Below are 21572 nucleotides of genomic sequence, written 5' to 3'. Positions count from 1 at the left end.
TCAGATGAATAAGAACTATTTGAATAATGTTAAACGTTTTTCTAACTATTTTGAGCACCATTCAGCTTCCGAAAATTATTATGTTAATTCTTTACTAAAACCAGTTGGTCAATGATGGGTGAAAATCTAGTATTTTCAGTGGAAATTACTTACCTATACTCATGCCTTGCTAAATATCTAACATATTTTTCGGGTGGCTCATCACTATCTGAATTTTGGAGACTAACACTCCTGCAGGTGGTATGGCTGACCTGAGTTGCAGGCATCGTGAATTCAACATAACAATACTCCGCTAACTTTTCGGGCATCTGATCGTAACTGGTAAGAGCAATTTTACAAACCATATTGTGAGTTGTATATGCACCTAAAATTCCGTTAAATTAATGTTTGTGTGTTTTTTAAGCACAGTAAACTTATGCTAATTTTCAGAGCTGAAGATTATTTTTTTTACCTTGACCTTCTTTAGGTAATCTTGGACACCTCCAAACTATCGCTCGATGTTGATGCTCATATTTAGCCTGTCCAGAAGTCACCTCAATCAAGTTTTCCTGTAAAGTTTCCACAGTCCCTAAAATCCTTTCGATTCCCTTAATTTTACCAGTTCTAAAACGTGAAAAAATGGAAATTTACTATGAAATGATCAGATAATTTATGATAAAAAAAGTGATATACACATAAACATGACTAGCAGAGTCATAATCATATTTGAATCAAATCACTATAAGCATATTATGGATAAAGCCCAGTTAATTAATCAACCATAAACCTTACCAAATATCTCTAATTTTTATTCTACAATAACAAATCTTTTTCAGAAAAATCAATGTCATTCATGGAATTCGAGTTTCACGATGATAACAATAGATTTGCTTTAATATTCAACTAAATTTTCAATTTGTAGAATTTATAGATTTTAATTAACTCTACTTCTAATAGTCCCAAATAAAAAAATACAATGGAGATAAACTTTGCTCATTATAATTCATTGGCTCACCCGTCTCTGCGGAAATACAGTGTTCAGATGTTGTCTAGCTTTAGCAGTATAATGAGGTGGAGCACCATCATACTGAAACCAAATTTCTTGTGATAACTTTAAATGATTAACACGATTAGGAAGCGAACGAATTAATTCTGGTACTATCTGATCTCGTGAAAGTTGTAAATATCTATCAGTATTTAATGTATATCCCATAAAAAGGGTCGAGTTATTATTTTCCAAACCATTCCATGCCAAATGTTCAGTGTATATTATGTATGACCTTCCATCCAATGCGGATTTTATCAGAGCAACGCCAGTATATCTGTTTTCAAATCCCTTGAAGCAAAACTGTATTTTATCGGAAACCTCACAATTACTCATAAATGTATCACTTCCATTTATAAATGCTTCGCAAAAGTGTATTTGTTTTGTGAGGAAACTTATATTGTTTACATTTGTAACTATTATTTCGTCCACAACAAGTATTATTTTTTACACTACCAGTTTTATTAAATTTCCTCAAATTTCGAAACACTGTAGACTTGGAAATATGAGAAATTCTGTCAGGATATGTATAATTAAACATCCGGCGGCATCATGTAACGATTTTCACAAAATCAGCAATCATTAATAAAGTGACTCTTCCACGTTCACTTAATTCTGACATGATTAATAATGTATTAATTCAAGTATCGTATAAAACGGAAGTTTTAATATGATAAATGTGATTACTTATTGTGAATTCATTATGAATTACTTAGTGCGTTAGAGCAAATATGGACTGAAGGGTTTCAACAAAAGTTCTAACATTCTTGAATTGATACCTCAAAAAACTCAAACTTGTGAAATATGTTACTGTAGATTCTGTCGGTTAGAAGAGGAAATATTTATTCATATACCTACTCACTACATAGCAATATGAAATTTCAGGGTTCGATCTTTGGGAGCAGGAAGACTTACCCAAACTGAAACCAGCCTATGTTCTACAATCTAAAATTTACTAAAGATTAAGGATCAGAAGAACTATTGAAGACACAAACCAAAATTTAGTAGATGAGAGGGCAGGTCATACGTACATGGCGAAATTTAGTTGGAAAATCAATGATAATGTCAGTTTTCGTAGTATTGCAATATGTTAGTAGACTTATAGGTAGAAATATGTGCCATCGTGAATGGAATATATATAATGCAAGTCCCACAATGACGATATTTCGAAATTGGCAGCGTATTTATTCCCTATCAAGTCAGGCTTGGTTTGTCCCATGTTTATTTCTGCCAATTTATTCCACAAAGATTGCAGTTTAAACAAATTCGCAATATATAGTTTTTAAGACTGTACCGATATTTTGATAGCTGTGAACCATGGTTGTCCTACTTAGGTCTTTTATTTCAAAGTATAATACTAGATGAACTATATTTTCAAAATCGGTGCAACAAATTTTCATACATTAACAAGCAAGTCGTATCTTCACCCTCCATATATCTACCTACATATATACCTTTTTTCTTTGGTTTTTAATAATGTAATCGCAAGATTTCCCACCAAAATTACGAAAGCTGATCCTATTATTTTGTATTACTTCATCTATTGCCATCTTATGAAACCAAAATCAATGAGATTGTTGTGAATTTATGTGAAAAATGATTCGAGATGTCCATTGCGTACAAATGGTAACATAGATACTAGTAGATTTTTTTTCGTGTCTGCAAAATAAGTCGTTTAGACTTAACCTCGTGAAAATAGACCTGTAGAGTTTCGGTTGACATTGTATTTGAAAATATTATGGAATCACCTTCTATGGGCAGATTTAACAGATCCATATCTAAAATGTTTCTCTACTCTAAACAAATATATCCAGCATTCTGGTATGGGAAAGCGTATCATCACATCTTCGCAAGGAATCTGCCCCAGTTTTCTTGACGCAAATCCCGGAACCAAAACGTCAGCTCTAAGTTCTACCTGGAAATTTGAAAAATAATAATAATTTTTTCCTAACTTCATTAGCTTCTCTTACTTTGAACCCTGTGACACATATTTGAGCTTTAAGCTGTAGAGGAAGTTCTCGATTTTTGGGGGGCCTCACTCTAAATCTCATCAGTTCAATGTAACAGGCATCAGGAGGCTTAAATCTGAAAACATATTTTTATACAGATTTTATAATAATTCAAGTTACGATGTATTAATATACTTGATTATATGTGTAAGGTTGTAATCTTCTTGTTGGATACAAGAATGAAACTCCACATCTTCCAATCGAATCCACTCTTCAGTAACTACTGGAATAATATCATGTCTACCAACTACTTCTTTTCCTTGTCGACGCATATCGTTCACTCCCAATTCCACATCCGGCATTCCCGTGAGGAACCCCAAGAAAAATAATCTTACTCTGGCTATTTGTTTCACAATGTGCCCTTGAATCAAATTTCTCCAATAATTTAAAGACAAATATTTTCTAAAAGAACCTACTCACCATCTCCTTCTTGTTCTACATACAATTCATCCACGGCAGTAATTTGGACTTCTTCCATTTTATAATGTAGCGCCCTATCTCTGTGTGCTTGGAGTTTGAACAGCGCTTCTTCTATACAAACTGAAAACTGCTTCAAATCTTCATAATTCAAAGATCCCAATTTCATTAATTGGGATACTTGAGGAGCATGCTCCACTGGTAAACCCAATTTTTTCAAGTCACTTCCAAATTCTTTCACTCCTGCAAATATAAGAAAAATTTTTTAAAAAGATCGAATAGTGCAGATATTATTGGTTATTGCGAGTTCTTCTAGTGATGCTAAATATAACAAGATATCAATCCAAAGAGAACCCAATTTCCATAATCTAATAAGATTTTGATAAGGGTAGAATTGAAGACTATTGATATAGTTTGTCTGTCAATTGAGGAATAAGGAAGACAGAAATATAAATATATATAGAATCCAGCTTTAGAACTAGACATATCATCAAGTATGTCGAGAAACCATCATTTCATGAGCAAATTCATTGAGGGTCTCCTAAATAATTCCATGAACGATTAATGGATTAACACGCATTCAATGTGAACAGCAGACTTTGGATAAAATGAACTTTCGACTGAAACCGTGTTTCAATGGCGATTATGAGCTACTTCTGTGAAGCTTTGAGAACTACCACCTTCTATACTTTTAGAAATATTAACCTTAACTCAGACCAGGGAACAAAGTCGGAGCAGATCGAATTCAACTATAGAAATTTCAATTAAAAAATATACAAAACAATATGATGAAGAACATTCTCCATATTCTTTTGTAAAGATTCAGCTGGGTTTGGCTCTCAGAAATAACCTTTCTATAACATCATTGATTGAATTGTTCCAGAAACGGACATATAACGAAAAATCACTAACAGAAACTTTTTATACGCTCTTAAATCTATTGGATTCAATTTTACCAATTATTTACGCGATAAATCGAAGATATGAAGTATTATCAAGTTATTTCTCCCCAAAGTCAATCCATGGAATACTGAACTTACCTTGATAATCTCCTTGAATAGCGTACGCCGCAAACTGACTGAGTTTATTCGTAATCCTTTCGGCTTTTTTAACCTGTCCAGGTCGAACCCCAGGTCTCTCTTTATAAAAAATATATTGGAGTTTGACTGTGAAAATTTTTCCAAATTGATCATATTGTTGAGCTCCGATATCGGAAACGGAGTAACAGGGCTGCAGTGGCAACTCCTGGAAAGGATCTTTATCGTCCTTCTGATTATATAATTGTAAAAGCACACAATCGGGTAAGTGCTGAAGTTTAACCCATATTTTTTTCCAAAAACGTTGACCTGTGATTTTCTTTTTGTTCGGTTGTCGTAACTGCATTTCCCATCCATCTCCTTCGTAATGTATCCTCGGAAAAGGCTCTAAAGGCACTGAGACATCGTCATCGAATAACGGTGTCGGAGGAGTTTCTTGTGAATCAGAACGTTTGAATTCTTCAACTACAAATAAAGGAATAGTATCTAAATTGATAAATTAATCAAAAATACACTTACCATGTGGTATTTCGTTTTGGATGGTTGCCGGTATTTCAGTTTGGTCAAACGGATTGAATCTTGGGGAAATATCTCCGAATGTTGCTGCAACTGTTGGCGGTGGGGGTGCAATGGTTGGAAGAATATCGCCAGATATATCATTCGCACCTTTAGGTCTGCAAAATATGACGTTAAAAAATTCCATTGAAGCTGAAGAGGTTTTCTAATTCATATTTTACTGTTTTTTTTTCAATTACTAAGAATGAAGAACGGATAAGATCTTCAACTATATTGCTTTGTTATTTCATAAGTGAATTAAATGCTGGAACTAAGTTCAAACTAGTAATTCACTTACCTAATAAAAACAGCAAAGTCCTTATCTTCATCAGATTCTTGAGAAGCAGCTTTACTGATTTTATTGGGCGTTGATTGAGGTACCTCTGGAGGCTCTTGTAAAGCCAAAAAAGCATCGAACCCATCATCTTGTCCAAATCCAGTAGAGGAGTCAACTATATTGACCGAATCATTACCCCAAACATTACCAAAAGCAGAATCTTCAGCTTTAACTGATTCAAACTTCTTTGCAAAATCATCAAAATCGTCTCCAGTATCATTATTAGAATTTGCGAAAGGATCTTCATTCTGTGAGGTTTTACTGAATGCATCCACGACTGTGGTGGTACCACCAAATACGTCAACGGCTATTGTATTGATTGTATCAGATCCTGAGATCCCGCTACCAAATATATCATTAGCTGTATTAGAAATCGTAGTGGATATATTACAGCTATCTGAAACTGTACTGGCTATTCCAAAAAGATCTGTTGTTACGGTCGGTTTGCCAAAAACTTCAGCAATGTTAGTAGTTGAATTATTAGTGGTTGTACTCATATTGAAAATATTTGAGCCTGTGTTAGAGTTTTCCGTTGCATTACAAATCATGTATGTTGCAGTGGAAGCGTTTGTTGTTGAATTTGATACTGTGGTTACTGTATCAGAAATAACACCTGCCTCATTAGAACTAATTAAATCATTATTTAAAGGTGTACTGTTGTATCCAAATGCAGACGAGGCAAAATTTGGTTGGTCAATTGTTTTGACATTATTTCCAATTGGTTCTGATATTCCAAAGAAGTCACTTTGAACATTATCAACCCCAGATAAGTTGTTTGAATTTTCAGTTATTTCCATTTGATTAGGTTCAATATTTTGATTAACTTCGAATTCAATATTATTTTCCTCCTTTTGATCAATTATATCTTCACTTGGTGCAAAGGGGTTCAATGTTGTGCTAGAAATAGAGCATTTACTGTGGCTGTTACTTAAATCCATTTGAAAATCTTCTTGAGAATGATCTGATGGTACTACGTTTTCCTTCAACTCGGGGGAAAATACTTTATTCATATTATCAACAGGTTTATTTGTTTCCGTAGTGGACGATATCAAATCTGGTTGAGAAGACATTTCAGTCTCCATGATCAAGTCAGATAATAGATCTTTGACTGGCTCGTGCTTTGGAGCGTTATATAAATTGAGAATATCGGAAACTTCTTTTTTCTTTGGAGGTTCCTCAACCCCAAACATATCTATATCTTCTAAAGTCGGTACAACGTGCTGTTCCTTTTTTTGTATTAGCGATGCCGGAAGTGGGGGCTTTGGAGGACGCACTGGAGGAGACGGTCGTGGTGGAAGCCGTTTTGATTGATCTTGTACCATAGGTTCGTTGTGTGCTGTAGATTTAGTTTCAATAAATGATTCTTTTTGGATACAAGTTTGTTGGTCAAACTGAACAGCAGGATTTTGGTTGATATCACAGCTAGTATCGTGATCTAAAGAGAATAGATCTGCTTCGGAAGAATTCTGAACTTCTTGATTCGAAGCTTGTGGTTTTTCGTCTACGTCAAGAAGATCCCTGCATCCAGGATCGGGTGTAGGACTAGGGGAGTGTAAATCTCTCATATTGACTGGGCTGGGTGATCTTGTAGGAGGAATTTTTCCAAGAAGCGAAGAGCTGGTAGCATCCATTGCACCCATGACAGACATAAGTAAGTCCTGGGTTTCTTTTGAAGGAGGTAATCTAGGTGGAGGGGGTCTTGGAGGACCATTTGGACTTGCTTGCAATGTATACTTCAAATCCAAATCCACTGGTTTTTTCGGAGTATCCGGTAGTAATACTGGTTCATTGTTAATTGGTTCAGTTCTAGAATACTGTATTGTGTTATCAAACGGATCATTATTTTGTTGTATAACTGGTACTTCAGCTTCTGCTGGTTCCAGTTCCATTGGGTCAAAACTGAAAGGATTAGTTGTAGACATAGTTGTAGCTGTTTGGGATAGGAATGGATTATCTCCCAAATTACCCGAATCGTCATCGTGATCGTCAAGCAAAAAAGGATTGGAACCAGCTGTGCTGGGAGAAACATAAGGCTCCTCGCTAAATAAAAATGGATTAGCAGCCATTTTGAATGAACTCTAGTTCCAAAAGTTTCAATTCAGCTCGTCCTGGCTGTATATCTATAGCGCAACTAGTATCAAAAGGATCGTAATCTTCCCTACTATCAATACCTGGTGAAATTTTGACGTCTGATGAAGGTGACAAAGGTTTCTCAATTACTTCGTCCTCATCGTGTACTAGTAAATCTGTGGATTTTATTTCTAATATCTTATTCTTCTGGTCTGTATGTATGAGTTCAGTTTCGAGTAACTTCAATTCAGTTTTACCTGGTAGAATATTCGATGCAATAGAAGTGTCGAATGGGTCACGGTAGCTAATTACGTCAGAATCGTCTATAGATGCTCCAGGTGTTAATACCTTCACAGGTATGTCACTGTCAGTAACTAGTAAATCTAATGAATCTGTTACAGTCGATAGTTTAGGTTTAGATTTATCCTTAATTGTATTAACTACAGCATCTATTTTTTTCTGGGCTTCTTCTTTTGAATTGAAGTTATTGTTCAAAGTTGGGGTCGAATTGATTAGCTCGCTCTCGATTATTCGTAGCTCTGCTTTTCCTGGTGCAGCATTAGAAGCAAATGATGTATCGAAAGGATCGTCAGCTATCGATAATTCAGGGATAGACGCCTTTCTGGTATAAAATGGAGTTAATGGCTTGATAATCTTTGGTTCAACGTTCAAAGAGCTGTGATTCGGTGAAGGTAAATCAAATGAAACTGTTTTAGATCCGGCTATAGTCAGTACATCTGGTCGTGATAAAGTTCTTTCTCTTGATTTTTCATCGGCTCTGGGATCAAAGTCATCATCACTCAAATCACCTGAACCTGGACTTTTGAATGCTAGTTTTGTAGATAAAATACCACTTGCTAAATTATTGTTGCTTCCACCAAGTAAGTCACGATCTTCTGGTTTAATGAGATTCAACTCACTTGCTGCAAAATTATCAAGATTCGAAAATTCGAAAATATAAGTTTTCAAAACTAAGTTTACCATAAATTCTCTCGTTATTGCTCCAAATATTTTTGCTCGTAGTTGAAATATATTCTTCGTCTTTGACTACTGGAACAACTTTCTCTGCAAATGTTGTATCAAATGGGTCATCTTCTCGATCCTCTTGTTCTTTTTCGTTATTATTACTGAAAACAATAATTTTCTTAATTTTTACGGCTAATGATTAGTATAATTTTCAAGTGTTCAAGTGTTCAAATAAAACCTTTTTAACTCACTCTCCAAATGCTCCCCATTGAATGTGTTCTGTAGCAGAAATAGTATTCTGTGGTAAACTTTGAGAAACAATAACTTTCTTCGTTAAGCTTTCAGCTGCTAAAGCTTCAAATTCAAGATCGTCCTCGTCTTCTACACCATCAATAACATCAAACTCAGAAATAATATCCTTTTTCAAAGATTCTTTTGTTGTTTTTGTTTCTGTAACAGCTACAGATGTGAGAGCTTGTGGAAATGGTATAGGATTATTTAAATCAATTGGTCCATCTGGAAGTCCAACAGGATCTTCGTCTAGAAGTGTTTTTGGAATTTCTTGAACAGCTGGAAAGTGAAAAGCGTACAGTAGAAATTATAATGTTTGAAATTTGTGACATGGAGAGGTGATTATTGTGGTTTACATTTGTATCCGATCTTATAGTCTAGCCTATACTCACTTCCATTAGTTACTCCAGTGGGTTGTATGGTTTCATCAAAACTCTGCAGTAATAAGTCTCTGTCTTTCAATATTTGTCTTTTATTTGCCGTTGGTCTTTGAGTGGCACAAGTAGGCAACTGTACTCTTCCTGTTAGTACTTCGACAGCAGCTCCAAGTGGTACGAGCTTTTTTCCTTTTCTTTCAGCTTCAGGTCCTAGGATAGCCTTCTCGGCTGCAGAAGTATCGAATGGATCATCACCATCAAGGGGTTCTGTCGGCGATTCTGGTATATATGCTAGTTTTACTTCCGCTGCTTCGAGTGCGTCAATATAAGTTGTATCGAAAATATTATCATCTTCTTCCTCTTCTGATTCTGACTCAGAGACTTCTACGATTCCTGTAATATGACATTAGATTTCATTATTTGTATAAAAGAAAAAGAAAATATGAACTTGTGATACCTAGAATTAAGGTGAAGTATCACAAACATCATTCAGGGTCAAACAGATGTCATTTCAAAACTACTTCGATCAATTTTGTTCAAATTTTCAAAATAATTGGATGCGTCGACGAAATCATTTGGTAATCAACACTGAGCAAATACAAAATTATACTAGAGATATAAACTCAAAAAAACATAATAACATAGTGTTGATACTATCACTACATCAACATTTCCAACTACTTGTCGGACGCGCGTTTTGATAATAGTTATCATCTTCAGAGACTAACCAAAGAATCCACAAGTTCCAATTTATTCAACTAAAAGCATTACTTATATTTTTTGTAATATTATCATAATATTCGGATTTGAAACGATTGATATGGTTATTATCAGGTTATTGATTAAAATTATGTTAAAAACCATTGTTCAAACTTCATCATAAAAACAGATCCATGGTGAATTCTAAAAAGCGACACTCCTTATAATCACAAAGTTTGGAGAGTGTTTCTTATTTATCCTAAATATCACAAATGTCAAAAAAATTTTAAAGTGGAAGCAAAATTAGCTTGTAAAAGAAAATATTCTATCACCAATAACTTCTCAAATTAGGAAAATCGAATGTAAAGTTGTTTATTCATTCCCAATTGAACTTTATAATATGAAAACTATAAAATCAATTCAGTTTAAGCAAAAATGAAATTTTATCAAAATTATCATTAACATTTGAAATTGTTTTCTGCCATATATGGCCACCACTGTGAATTTAAATCTCAACATTAAATTTCATCGTTTTTTAAATCTCACGAATAACATCAGCACCACCAAGACGTAATTTGATACTTTTTTCCATATACTAGGAACTTCATGTGAAATCACCTATAAGGTTGATTGAAAAGTCCATTTCTCGACATGAACTTCACGGTCGCCGTATGACACTTGGTGTCATCCTGTTGAAACTGCATTTCGCCCAGATCTACTTCATCCATATTTAGAGCAAAAATTATTGAATCATAATATCTTACGACCTCCAGAACCATAACGCGAGGTCCAGATCTATTTATAAAGAAATAAGATTCAAGAATGCCCTTCCAAACGGTACAGTTTCCTAGATTAATGAAGTAGGATCTGTTGTACATTGATTTTACTAGAATCAGCGAATAATGACCAGAGTTATAATCTAGTGGCTACAATTTCTACTCTATCTGAATCTTATATGAATGCAGGTCGACATTTTTAATGGAACGACGGAAGGTCAAACTATCGACATCTCTAAATTTATATCTTTTTTATTCATGGAAGGTTTATTTTCAGTACGTACGTTCTCTAGAGGTATCAATGTTATTGCGTTGTTTAAAGAGTTTGTGAAATAAAATCATAGTTTGACGAATGGTTTGCTATATATATGAAAATTGGTGAAATCTGACATTACCATCGTAGAATTTGACATTTGGTGAAAGTACTTAGAACGTAGTGTCATACGAGTGCTATTTGAGTTGTTTACAGGTACTTGAAAGATTCATCTTGGTCCGAAAATGGAATTTAAACGCGAACGCTTTCGTGCGATGATTTTCTAAGCTTTTCGACGTAGATTAAACCAATAGCAGTATACCGATCAACTCGCTTCGACTTTTGGTGATTTTGCACCATCTAGAGTCACCGTGTTTCGCTAGTTTCACGAATACAATCGTGATCGCACTTCGTTACAGAATGAATTTCGTGAAATTATCCCAAAACGGCTGTGTCAGAACACATCGATGCTGTGCGTAAACTGATATTGCAAAATCGTCATGTGACATACCGTGAGATTGAGGCATACTTGGACATATGTTCCACTCGTATACATTTAATGTTGCATGAAAATTTGGTTAAAAAAGAGATTTGTTCACAATGGATATCGCATAATTTCACAATTGCTCACAAAATTCCTTCGCGGTGCTTCAGACGTCTATAAGATTGTGAAAAGCTACATATCATGGATCTATTCAAATGAACCCGAAACTAAACAACAATCGACTATATGGGTTTTTCAAAACGAGCCAAATCCAATAAAAGTTGTTCTCGCACGAAGAACTTCCAAACAAATAAGCGCCTGTTTTTCCGAAATAACATGTCGCCACCGTTCCATCATAGCAACGTAGAATGGTCAAATCTGAATGGTAGAAAAGCGTTTGTTTGCCAGGATTGAGAAAATGAGGGAAACCAATTGCAGAAGACGAATCATTCTCCATCACGACAATGCGAGCTCTCACACAACAGCTCAAACAAAAACGTTTTTGAACAGTCAAAACTTGAAGGCTCATCCGCCGTACAAATTCGAAATCTAGTCAAATGTAGAAACTCAAAAAGTTTCTGGTATCAAACATTTTAGCAATAACTATTAAGTGGCTTGAATTTTTCATAGGATCCGAAATGTAGAAGGTGGTACTACGTTTTCGTGTTGATTCCCTGTATAATGATTAATTTGCAATAGTTGAGCTTCACATTTTTTTTATCAAAAATATATGCTAACAAAGAAATCTGTACATTCAAAATAGGTCGTTTTAGCCGGTCAGCTGAACTAAAGCTAAAATGGTGACTCTAATTTATTAGATTTTGAGCAAATTTCTTGTGAAAAATTCAAAACAAACACCAAAATAGCCACCATGATTTTATGGTATGACTTGATCAACTATTTTCGTAAATACAGAAAATACGTCAAGAAAATTATTAGAGAAAATGTTATTTATTGGTAATAGAATAAATTTTTTTGAAAAAAACATACACATATTTTATGATTCATACGTCAATTTTTCTGCTTAATACTTATGTTGAATAAAAGTTTTTAAAAATCTTTTAAATAATATAATATTAGAAGCAAATACCGCACCGATAATCTGAAAATTAGCTATCCATATTTTTTAAATAGTATATATACATTTTCTCTCTCCTATAATCTACCCAAAGAGAAATACAACAATCCAAAATACACAGTTCTATTCTTATTCTACAGTTATTGGACAATACTTTTCACTCAACAAATCAAAATATTTTGATTCGTCGAAATTGTCTTCTACAAAGAATTTTCCAATAACAGTGGTGACGATAATACCTCCCTAACATTAACTTGTCCAATATCAACAATGATGGCCACTGTAGAAACGTAAAGTGGCTTCATGGAAAAAGATTATCTTAATTACTATACGGTTTCACATAAGTCTAGTCTGAGCTTATGATAATTTTCAGAAAATTCTTGTTCTTTCGTCTCACTTTTTAAAGGTGAAATTTATTCCAAAATTTATTCCAAAAATTTTAAATCATTGAATATATCGCTTGAAGTCGACCAGTTTTAGAGCAATTTTTAATTCATCCCACTTTCTCAAATCTTGGTCCTCCAAACTGCAGTTTTGGTAATTTGGATGCGTATCTGCACTACATCATCATAAGTTTTATTACGACCATCGTATACTTATAAAAATCATTATTTTTTCCTGTATCATATAAATACGATATGTCGAATCGACATATGCAAAAGATCTACTTCATAGCTTATTGTGGCATTATGGGACCAAGGCACCGTTGACCACATATGCCTTGAGGTAGGTCGGTCGTGTCGCACTTGACGTTACCAAAGGCCGATGACCTTTGAGAAGCCGATCAGGCACTTTGACTTCAACACTTTGATGTCATTAGACAAGCTGTGAGGCTTTCCCAAGTTTTTGAACTGCACTCGTGTGAAATCTGGACAATCACAGATGACTTGGTCTGCAGTTTCATCCTTCACCATGCACTAGGGGCACTCCGGATCGTCAGTAATGCCCATGGTGAGGAGATGACATCTTAGATGATCGTGTCCTGTTAAAAATTCGGTCACAAGTCAGATTTCGCACCTATTTAGCTAGAGCAATTGTTTCGTGCTAGATGAACAAGATCCATCTTTGTGTGCCTTTGCTTGTCTCATACCAGATGTCTCTATCCATATCTGCCGAGCCCGCCTTGTAAGCAGATCGTTGAAAGATGCGATGGCAACTCTTTTAGCTACACCAAGGATGTGTTCTGGGCTAATCTGTGGATTCGCCGATCTCAGTCTGACGAGTGAATCCGCCTCATTATTGTCTAGGTTGTTCCAGAGACCGAGCACCTAAACAAGCTGGATCTTGCTCCCATCACTCACCATATTTTGTAAGACTTTTTTGCATTCCAGCACTAGCGTAAAGCACACCTTTTTGGTAGTTATGACTTATATGGCAGCTCTTCTATCTGATCACATTGAGATAAGTGTGTTCCTGTGGTTTCGATTGAGTATCGCTGGTCCACATTCCATCACAGCGAATACCTTGGCTGCTCCCACTCGGTGATATGTGCCTCAAAACCCTTATTGTTAATGTCGCGTCGTATTCATAACCGATGGCTTCTTTCGGGATGGCTTTCAGTTGGTCTATCATGATCTCAGTATCAAGAATGGTATCAAACAAGAGTCAAAAGTCGTATAGTGTAAAAACTCTTAAGGTGGATGCGTTTAAATAAGAATTTTGGCGACCAAAACTTGAAAATCATGTTAAAGTGTTTTACACGAAATTTCAATAGATTTCAAGTTCCACTCCAAAGCTTTTGAACATATCAATCCACTGTTTCAGCAAACAAGCTTTTTTCGTTTTTTTCATTTATTCTTGAAGTAGTAAGAGATTCCTCGTCCTGACGGACTGACTGATTTACACTATTAAATCGCTTATATTCCTTGTACACAGACTTCAATTTGATACATCAACACCCCGTTGACAAATTTTAACATTCCTAAGCTTCTTTGGCACTTTTTCCAACTTGAAATACAATACCATCTCATGAAAGCGGCTATAATTACAGACTGACAAACTTGAACGGGATCAAACCTTTCATCGCTTGCCTTAAAATGTAAGAGCATAAAACATTTGTTCACAATATTTTCATCGCACCTCTCAAACAATGAATCACATTATGAGGTCTCTTTCCATTCTAATTTAATATTTGGTTTACCCATACATGAAATTTGTGAAAAAATACTATTTCTGAGTGTGTTAATAATTTACTCGATACATTTTATGAATAAACCATAATAGAAAATACTCAAGTCACGCACTATAAACGATTATTTCTTTTTACCTAACTGAGCTGAAGTGGGCGGCTCTAATTCCTTCTTAGCTTCCTCGGCTTTCTTTTCTTGTGCTAATTTTTCTTCTTCGAACTTTTTAACTTCACTCTGTGTTGGTTTTCTCTGGAAAAAGGAAGTGCTTTTGATCCGATCTAGATCACCTTGAGTCTTCTTTAAAATATCATCAACTTCCGATGTAAGTGCTAAGAATTTTTTCCACTCTTCGTTTTGAGTAGCCGGTTCTTCGCTAGTACCCTGATGCTCTTTACGATAGTTTTCTAATTCTTCGGGTTTGAATAGTTCCTCTTCGCCTTTTTTAGACTTTTTACCTTTTTTCTTCTTTTTTAAACCTTTGGTTATTTTGTGCATTATCTAACTCTACTATCATTGAGACACCTGTAATGAAATTACTTGGTTATAATGAATGTGAAAAAAAATTGAGAGCTAAATGAAAAATTTGATCCTATCCATACAATATTAATATTCTAAATCATATTGAATAAAAATGAAAACATGTAGATGTTCTTGCCACACTCCACGGTTTAGTGAATGATTTCGAAAATTGTTATGTTGGTAGGGTAGAGTGGGTGCAGTTAAAATTGTGGACGTTTGAAACAAAGTGGATATCTGGCAAGGGATAGAAGGCGAGAACGCTGGGAACAACTATTATTTTATTTAGTATTCAACCCACGAAAATTCTTATTTTTCTCTTGATAATTTCAATTTATAGTTTATTCTGTCTTCACGAATCGCTCCTGACGAATTTTAAAAAGAATATATACATACATAATATTAAAACCAACATATCTACCTCAAAAATTTTTATATAACTACTCGTATATGATATAGTAATCAATGAAATTGGAATAAATTTACCTTAAGCTAATTATATCTTGCTCTCCACTTTAAAGTGTTGCCTAGTAAGTCTTGCATTATCACAAGAGTAACAATCTGTACTAGAATTCAAAATTGACAAATATCGCATAAAATCTTGACCGAAGAAAGTCGAAACGTCAAGGTTTTATGCTTTTCGACGAAATTTTAAGTAAAAAGAGACCTAAAATCAAGATAATTTATCAATAAAATATCTATGTATGTTCCTAAATCGTCCCAATTTTAGGTTGAAAACTAGTTTTCTAATAAACTCAATCAATTGATCACCTACCACATAAATATCAACATAAAACATATTTCAACCATTCTAAAACTTTATCCTCAATATCGCAAAAAAGAAGCATGTAATTTATAAAATAGAATGATTAGTTTCACTTTTATTTGATTTGACAGCTTTTTCGTTCCTTAGTTCACAAACTAACTATTTTTGAGAGTTCTCCTGTTTTATATTTTTATGATCAAATGTTTTTATTGATATTTCATGGCTTGTTAATTAAGTTTTATATTTTATTGTACTTATGATTTTTTATTCTATTTTCTATAAACTCAGATGTCTGTCCAATGTACACAGAATTAGAATAAATACAAGGAACCTCATCTATAATATTAGGTACCTATCCCATTTTTTTAATGTTTCAGTTTATAATGTAGTGATATATTTTTAATATGATTATGTATAACTTCTAACATTTTACTATTAAAAATTATTATTCAGTTCTTGTTGAGGAAGTTTTTGCACATGTAAGGAAACGTGCTCGACATATGTTAATCTTTAGGATTTGTTTTGTTCATTAAAAGATTATACTCGTAATATTTGCTTATACCTATTTTGATTATTTTATTCATCAGTTTTTCGGAATATTATTTTCTATTCATGCACTTCAGTAGCTATGCTATCGAAATTCAGGATCTGATGCTGATGCGACCGACATAACTACTAGGCAGAAGCCTGACACAATAATAGCTAGATGTGGTGCTCGCTGTGTAGGTTCAGTATACCAGAATGGCCTGTAATTATCAGTTTTTACTAGAAGCTGAAATTGCAAATCCTCCTGTATGCAGGATGTATGAATTTACTGGAATACGTCAAGAAACTCAAAGAAGAAGTTAATCTCTCTTAAGCACTCACTTGATTACCACTAATTACATATTCACTTTGAAGCAATAGAAGTTTTCAAGACATTGTGATGTTATATTTCTCTCTCTATACAGATTATTCTTCAGTACAGCTGGGGTTCATCCATCTAATGGGCATTTGGCTACTGGAACAACTAATAATCAACTTAAGACCAGGGCCGTAGCTAGAGGGGGGCTGGCCAGGACAGAGCCCTGGTAAAAAAAATTTGAGCCCTAATTTACACATTGGATTGGAAAATTAGTCTGTAGCGAACCTGCTTGGCACTCGGTAGTCGGGAAAGTTACGAAAGACGAGAGCCACCTGTTGAATTACCGCGCCGGCGCGATAATCCGTTTATAATTATTTTCATGTAGCTGTCATATTTATTTCTTTATCAAGGGAAATTTTTTGCGGCTGCTTTAGTGAGTATTTTTAGTATTGTTTTTGACTTTCTGAGCGAGTGTCGTGAGTTAGTTGAATAAAAATGGACATAAGACAATTTTTTAATAAAAAACGTGCTATTGACTCTGTACCTGATACATCGGGCAGTAATTCCAAAAGTCAGAAAAATGCTGATGGGTCAACCAATTTATCCAGTTTAACCAGCAGTTCAGCTCCAGATCTGGCACCAAAAGGTGAGGATATAAAACAAATAATACTAGCTAATTATCCCAAACAAGAAAATAACCGGTCTTTTCAAGTTAACTGGTATAAGAGATTTTTGTGGCTAGAACATTCCCAAGAGCTAAATGCTGCATTTTGTTATGCATGTCGTCAGTTCCAACCAAATGGAAGCAAAGGACACACGGTGTATACCTATTCCGGATTTAGTAACTGGAAAAATGCAACAGATCTTAAAAATGGATTTCCAGCGCATGAAAAAACGGCAGTTCACATTAAAGCTATGCAAATGTGGAACGAGAAAAAAATCAGAGTCTTAACTGGCACTGCTGTGTCTACGCTTATCAATAGTGATATTTTGCTAAAATACAGATATTATGTTAAGTCGATTGCTGAGATAATTCAGTTTTTAACAGTAAATGAACTAGCTCTTCGGGGCAATTATGACATTGAGCATGAACAAGAGCGGGGATTATTCTTAAATTTATTTAAATATACAATTAAAAAGGACGAAAAATTGGCCGAATGTCTTCCTCAAAATGCTAAGTATACATTTCCTGATATTCTAAATGAGATATTTTAGCTGAAATGGTACGTGAACAAGTTTTTGGTGATCTAAAAACTGCAGATGTACCATGGTTTACATTACTTGAAGATGGCACAAGAGATAAAAACAACAGAGAAAATGTATCAATTGGAGTAAGATATGTCAAAAATGGTAAAGTGTTTGAATCTTTACTAGGTATTTACACTACAGAAAAGTTAGATGCCAAAACTTTTACAAATATGACACTTAATATTCTTAATGATAATGGAATAGATACAAAACACCTTCTTAGCCAATGTTATGACGGTGCTAGTGTTATGTGCAAACTATTTCATAAATAGATTCAATTAAACACTTCTTTGACCAAGCTGTTATGTTACATGAATTTTTTGGACATGGAAAAGTGGCTGCTATTTATCGGGGAAAGTCTATTGGTAGACTATTGGAGCAGCGCTGGTCTGGGCATATAGCAATTGTTAAAGTTATATTTTCAAACTACACTGAAATATTAAGATCGTTGGATGAATTTAAAAATGATCGGTCATTTATCTGTTGGTCTGTGTATTTATCAGTCAAATCTGTTGGGATTAAATCAGTTATGTCGGAATACGACTTTAAATTCACCCTTGTTTTTATGAAGAAGTTACTTGGGCTCTTAGAACCTGCCGATTCAGCTTTACAAGCTCGTACAATTAGTCTAAAGGAAGCCAATGAAATTATTAAGTCAGTAAAAAATAAAATTCGAGATCTAAGAACAAATGAGACTTATCAAAGTTTAGCCAATGAAGCTTCACAACTTTTAAAGGATACGGAAGCAATATCAAATGAAAAAAGAGTACCAAAGTTAAGCGTAACTATGAAGGAATATCTGGATGAATATGGAAATGGAAAAACTGCCGTCTGAAATGTCTAATAAACTAAATGCCAGCAAAAGCGGCACTGAAGCCGAATTTTTTGAGTCCTTGGACCTTGTATTATCCCTATTAAACGAGAGGTTCTCTGACAATGATGAACTAATTACGGCAATAAGTAGCATTGAGCTTTTTGATCTGGAGAAAATCAAATATCTGGAAAAGTTGGGTAAGTGTCATTTTTTTTGTAGCAATTCTTAAGTTATAGTGTTATACATTTTTTAGGGATTTCTCTACCAACTCTGGAGGATTTGGCAGTAGTCAAGGATTACATGCACAATAAACCAAAGTCAGATATTTTTGCTGAATTATATAAACAAAGGGAAGTATTTAAAAATACATACGCCCTGTTTGCGACAGTATATACCCTTGGGTGTAGTACTGCAGTAAATGAATCTTCGTTTTCAACATTAACTGCAATTAACAGACCACAGAGATATTCTATGAGTCAGCCTCGTATAGCCGATTTAATTTACTTGGCTTTTGAAAGTCGAAGAACAGAGTCCCTCGACATGGAGTCATTTTTAATAAAATTTAACAATCGTAAACAAAGAAAATTGAAACTTTTTCAGTTTTAATCATTTTAATTATCTGTCTGAAAATTTATTTTATTTGTATTTGTGTTGTTTTTATGATTTTCTATGTAGATATTCTAGCAATAAGTGTTAAATGTTATGAGTTTTAAAAGTGTTCTGTTATTTTTGTTTTTTATCAAAGCATATTTGTTCACATGTAAGTCAAAGAATAAAATATTTTTTTCATGTTTGGTTCTAAAGAACTTTTTAAATTTATAAATTTATTCTTATTTAATAGAACATGTTTAACACTCAATTTGGTTTTATTTCTTAGGGAAAAAACATATTTAATGGCGGTGTATGTTTCGTCCGTAAATCGCCCCTTAAAATTAAAATATCAGTATATTTCAATGTGAAAATATGGGCCCTGGTAAAAAATCTAATAGCCCTGCTAAAATTTTGGTTCTGACTACGGCCCTGCTTCAGACTACTAAGAAGAATTATTATTACAGATCTAGAATCTTTGATTACACTACCTGGAAAATAGTGATAGTAATTATCAAATTCAACTTAAGCCCTCTACTAGTTCTCAACCCATTCCTGAAAAATCAAACGAAAAATATCATGATTTAGAGAAGAAAAATTTCCTCCATAACCAATTAGACTACTTCAAAAGTTTGTTAAAGGAAATCAACAAATTGAGGGGAAACCTGGGAGATGAAATCTACCTGAAAAATGAATAATAAAAAGAAAAGGGTTTAAAACGAACCGAATATTAACAAGTTAAGAAAAGATTAGATGCTAGGCAAGAAGAAATGTTATAAACAGATTAAAAGCTAACACGCAATATGAAGCAGTATATTAAGAAGAAGAGGAGAGGTTCTACCTTTTTTATATGTCATCATATTCATGAGAAGTGTGCAGAGAAGTTAGTCATAGCTACATTAAGCAAAATAGTGATACCTAATGCTCTCGTGTCTACTCAGATGTTTCGGTTTTAGATATTGATTTATTAAGTAATAATAAAAGTTTAATGAATCCTCTTCAAAGTACTGCTAGAAATGAAATTTTGAATTAATGACTTGAGGAATTTCTGGAAGGCTTCTTTCTGAATGCCTTCTCAATGTCAAGAATGAGAATGATCAACAAAAGTTGATAATAACTTGTTCGAAATGCAGCATTAGAAATGTGTTATAAAAATTTCTATTATACATTGTAAATACAAAAATAAAAAAGGAGGTCAAGCAATTAGCGTGATAAGTATCAATAAGTTCTATAAAAAAATATAAATTATTTCAAAAAAACAGTAGCTATATTCCAATATCAAAGTTATTTGAGTATAAAAAAGAATAAGAGTTGAGAGAATAGAATAGAATGCTCATTAAGAAATTGTAGATCTTTATATTTTTACCATTATTCAAATAAATGTGCTATTGAAATTTTACAGTTTACGAAAAAGGATAAGAAATGTATATCTCACTTGAAATTACTCACCAAAATTAATATATTCAGTCAAACGCTTCACGAAATCAAACCTTTTTACATCTTTTTCCAACATAACATCATCAAACGAACAATAATCTTATCAAATTTTTCGGTCTATTAATCTCATTAATTTATATTAAACTCACCAATTATACTTTATCGGAAATGGAAATTCAACACCTACACAAATCTTTTATCGTATTGAACCTATGACAGCAACAATGTACGCGTTCATGTTGTACTCTACATCTTGAAAGTCTGCGCCCCGACGGAGTGTAATCTAGACGTCCCGACGCCGGAGAAGCACGAAAACTTATTGATTTTCATGATAACAGACAAATCATAGAGAAAAAGTAATTCAATCGTCGGCAGGATGATAAACATTAGAATTTACTAATTGATTTTCACAGAATGATCTACATTCTAAGTGAAAATATTATGTTTAGAAAGAATTAAGATTTCAATAATCGATTTAGGTTTATCATTCCATTTTTGTTGATAACAAAATTTCATTCTATCCATTTCTATCAGTGAGAGAAATTTTAGTGAAATTCTACCCAAAATAAGTTTTCACTCATGTTGTAAGGATGCCGTACAGAGTTTTTTACTTATTTTAAAAATAAGAATCAGGGAAAATGAATGAAATTCCAATTAACCTTGTCAGAAGTGGATGTAAAATGTCCTATTGAAAATATCTATTATCAAACATAATATATAAGTACTTACTTTGTAGGTCCCATCACTAGTTCACTTTTCAAAAACCCTATCAGATGTTTTTTAAATATATTTTGGACGAAAAAAAGAGCTGTGTGTTGAGCTTTAAGGGCCTTGTCGGCTAAAACCAACGTATAACT

General features: G+C 33.8%; 2 protein-coding genes across 3 annotated transcripts in view; both read right to left on the bottom strand.

Annotated features, from left to right (window-relative positions):
- Positions 1–7445, bottom strand: part of LOC130440909 (protein stoned-B) — a 26158-nt gene extending 18713 nt beyond the window's left edge. For both annotated transcript variants that reach the window (XM_056774263.1, XM_056774262.1), the window contains exons 1-9: positions 5341–7445; positions 5007–5161; positions 4491–4952; positions 3454–3693; positions 3169–3394; positions 2995–3109; positions 2773–2939; positions 452–603; positions 154–364 (exon numbers count right to left, since the gene is read on the bottom strand). In XM_056774263.1, coding sequence (XP_056630241.1) covers positions 154–364; positions 452–603; positions 2773–2939; positions 2995–3109; positions 3169–3394; positions 3454–3693; positions 4491–4952; positions 5007–5161; positions 5341–7445 — 3833 coding nt within the window. The remainder of the gene's footprint in view (positions 1–153; positions 365–451; positions 604–2772; positions 2940–2994; positions 3110–3168; positions 3395–3453; positions 3694–4490; positions 4953–5006; positions 5162–5340) is intronic.
- On the bottom strand, positions 6229–21572 carry LOC130440910 (protein stoned-A). The gene is made up of 6 exons (XM_056774264.1): positions 21445–21572; positions 14640–15024; positions 9099–9476; positions 8667–8985; positions 8431–8576; positions 6229–8372 (listed from the first exon to the last, which is right to left on the bottom strand). Exons 2-6 carry the CDS (start codon positions 14995–14997, stop codon positions 7435–7437), a joined length of 2139 nt encoding a protein of 712 aa, XP_056630242.1. The 5' UTR covers positions 14998–15024; positions 21445–21572; the 3' UTR covers positions 6229–7434.

Source organism: Diorhabda sublineata, chromosome 3 (assembly GCF_026230105.1).
Source record: "Diorhabda sublineata isolate icDioSubl1.1 chromosome 3, icDioSubl1.1, whole genome shotgun sequence".
Lineage (NCBI taxonomy): Eukaryota > Metazoa > Arthropoda > Insecta > Coleoptera > Chrysomelidae > Diorhabda > Diorhabda sublineata.
This window is presented reverse-complemented; position numbering and strand designations above follow the sequence as displayed.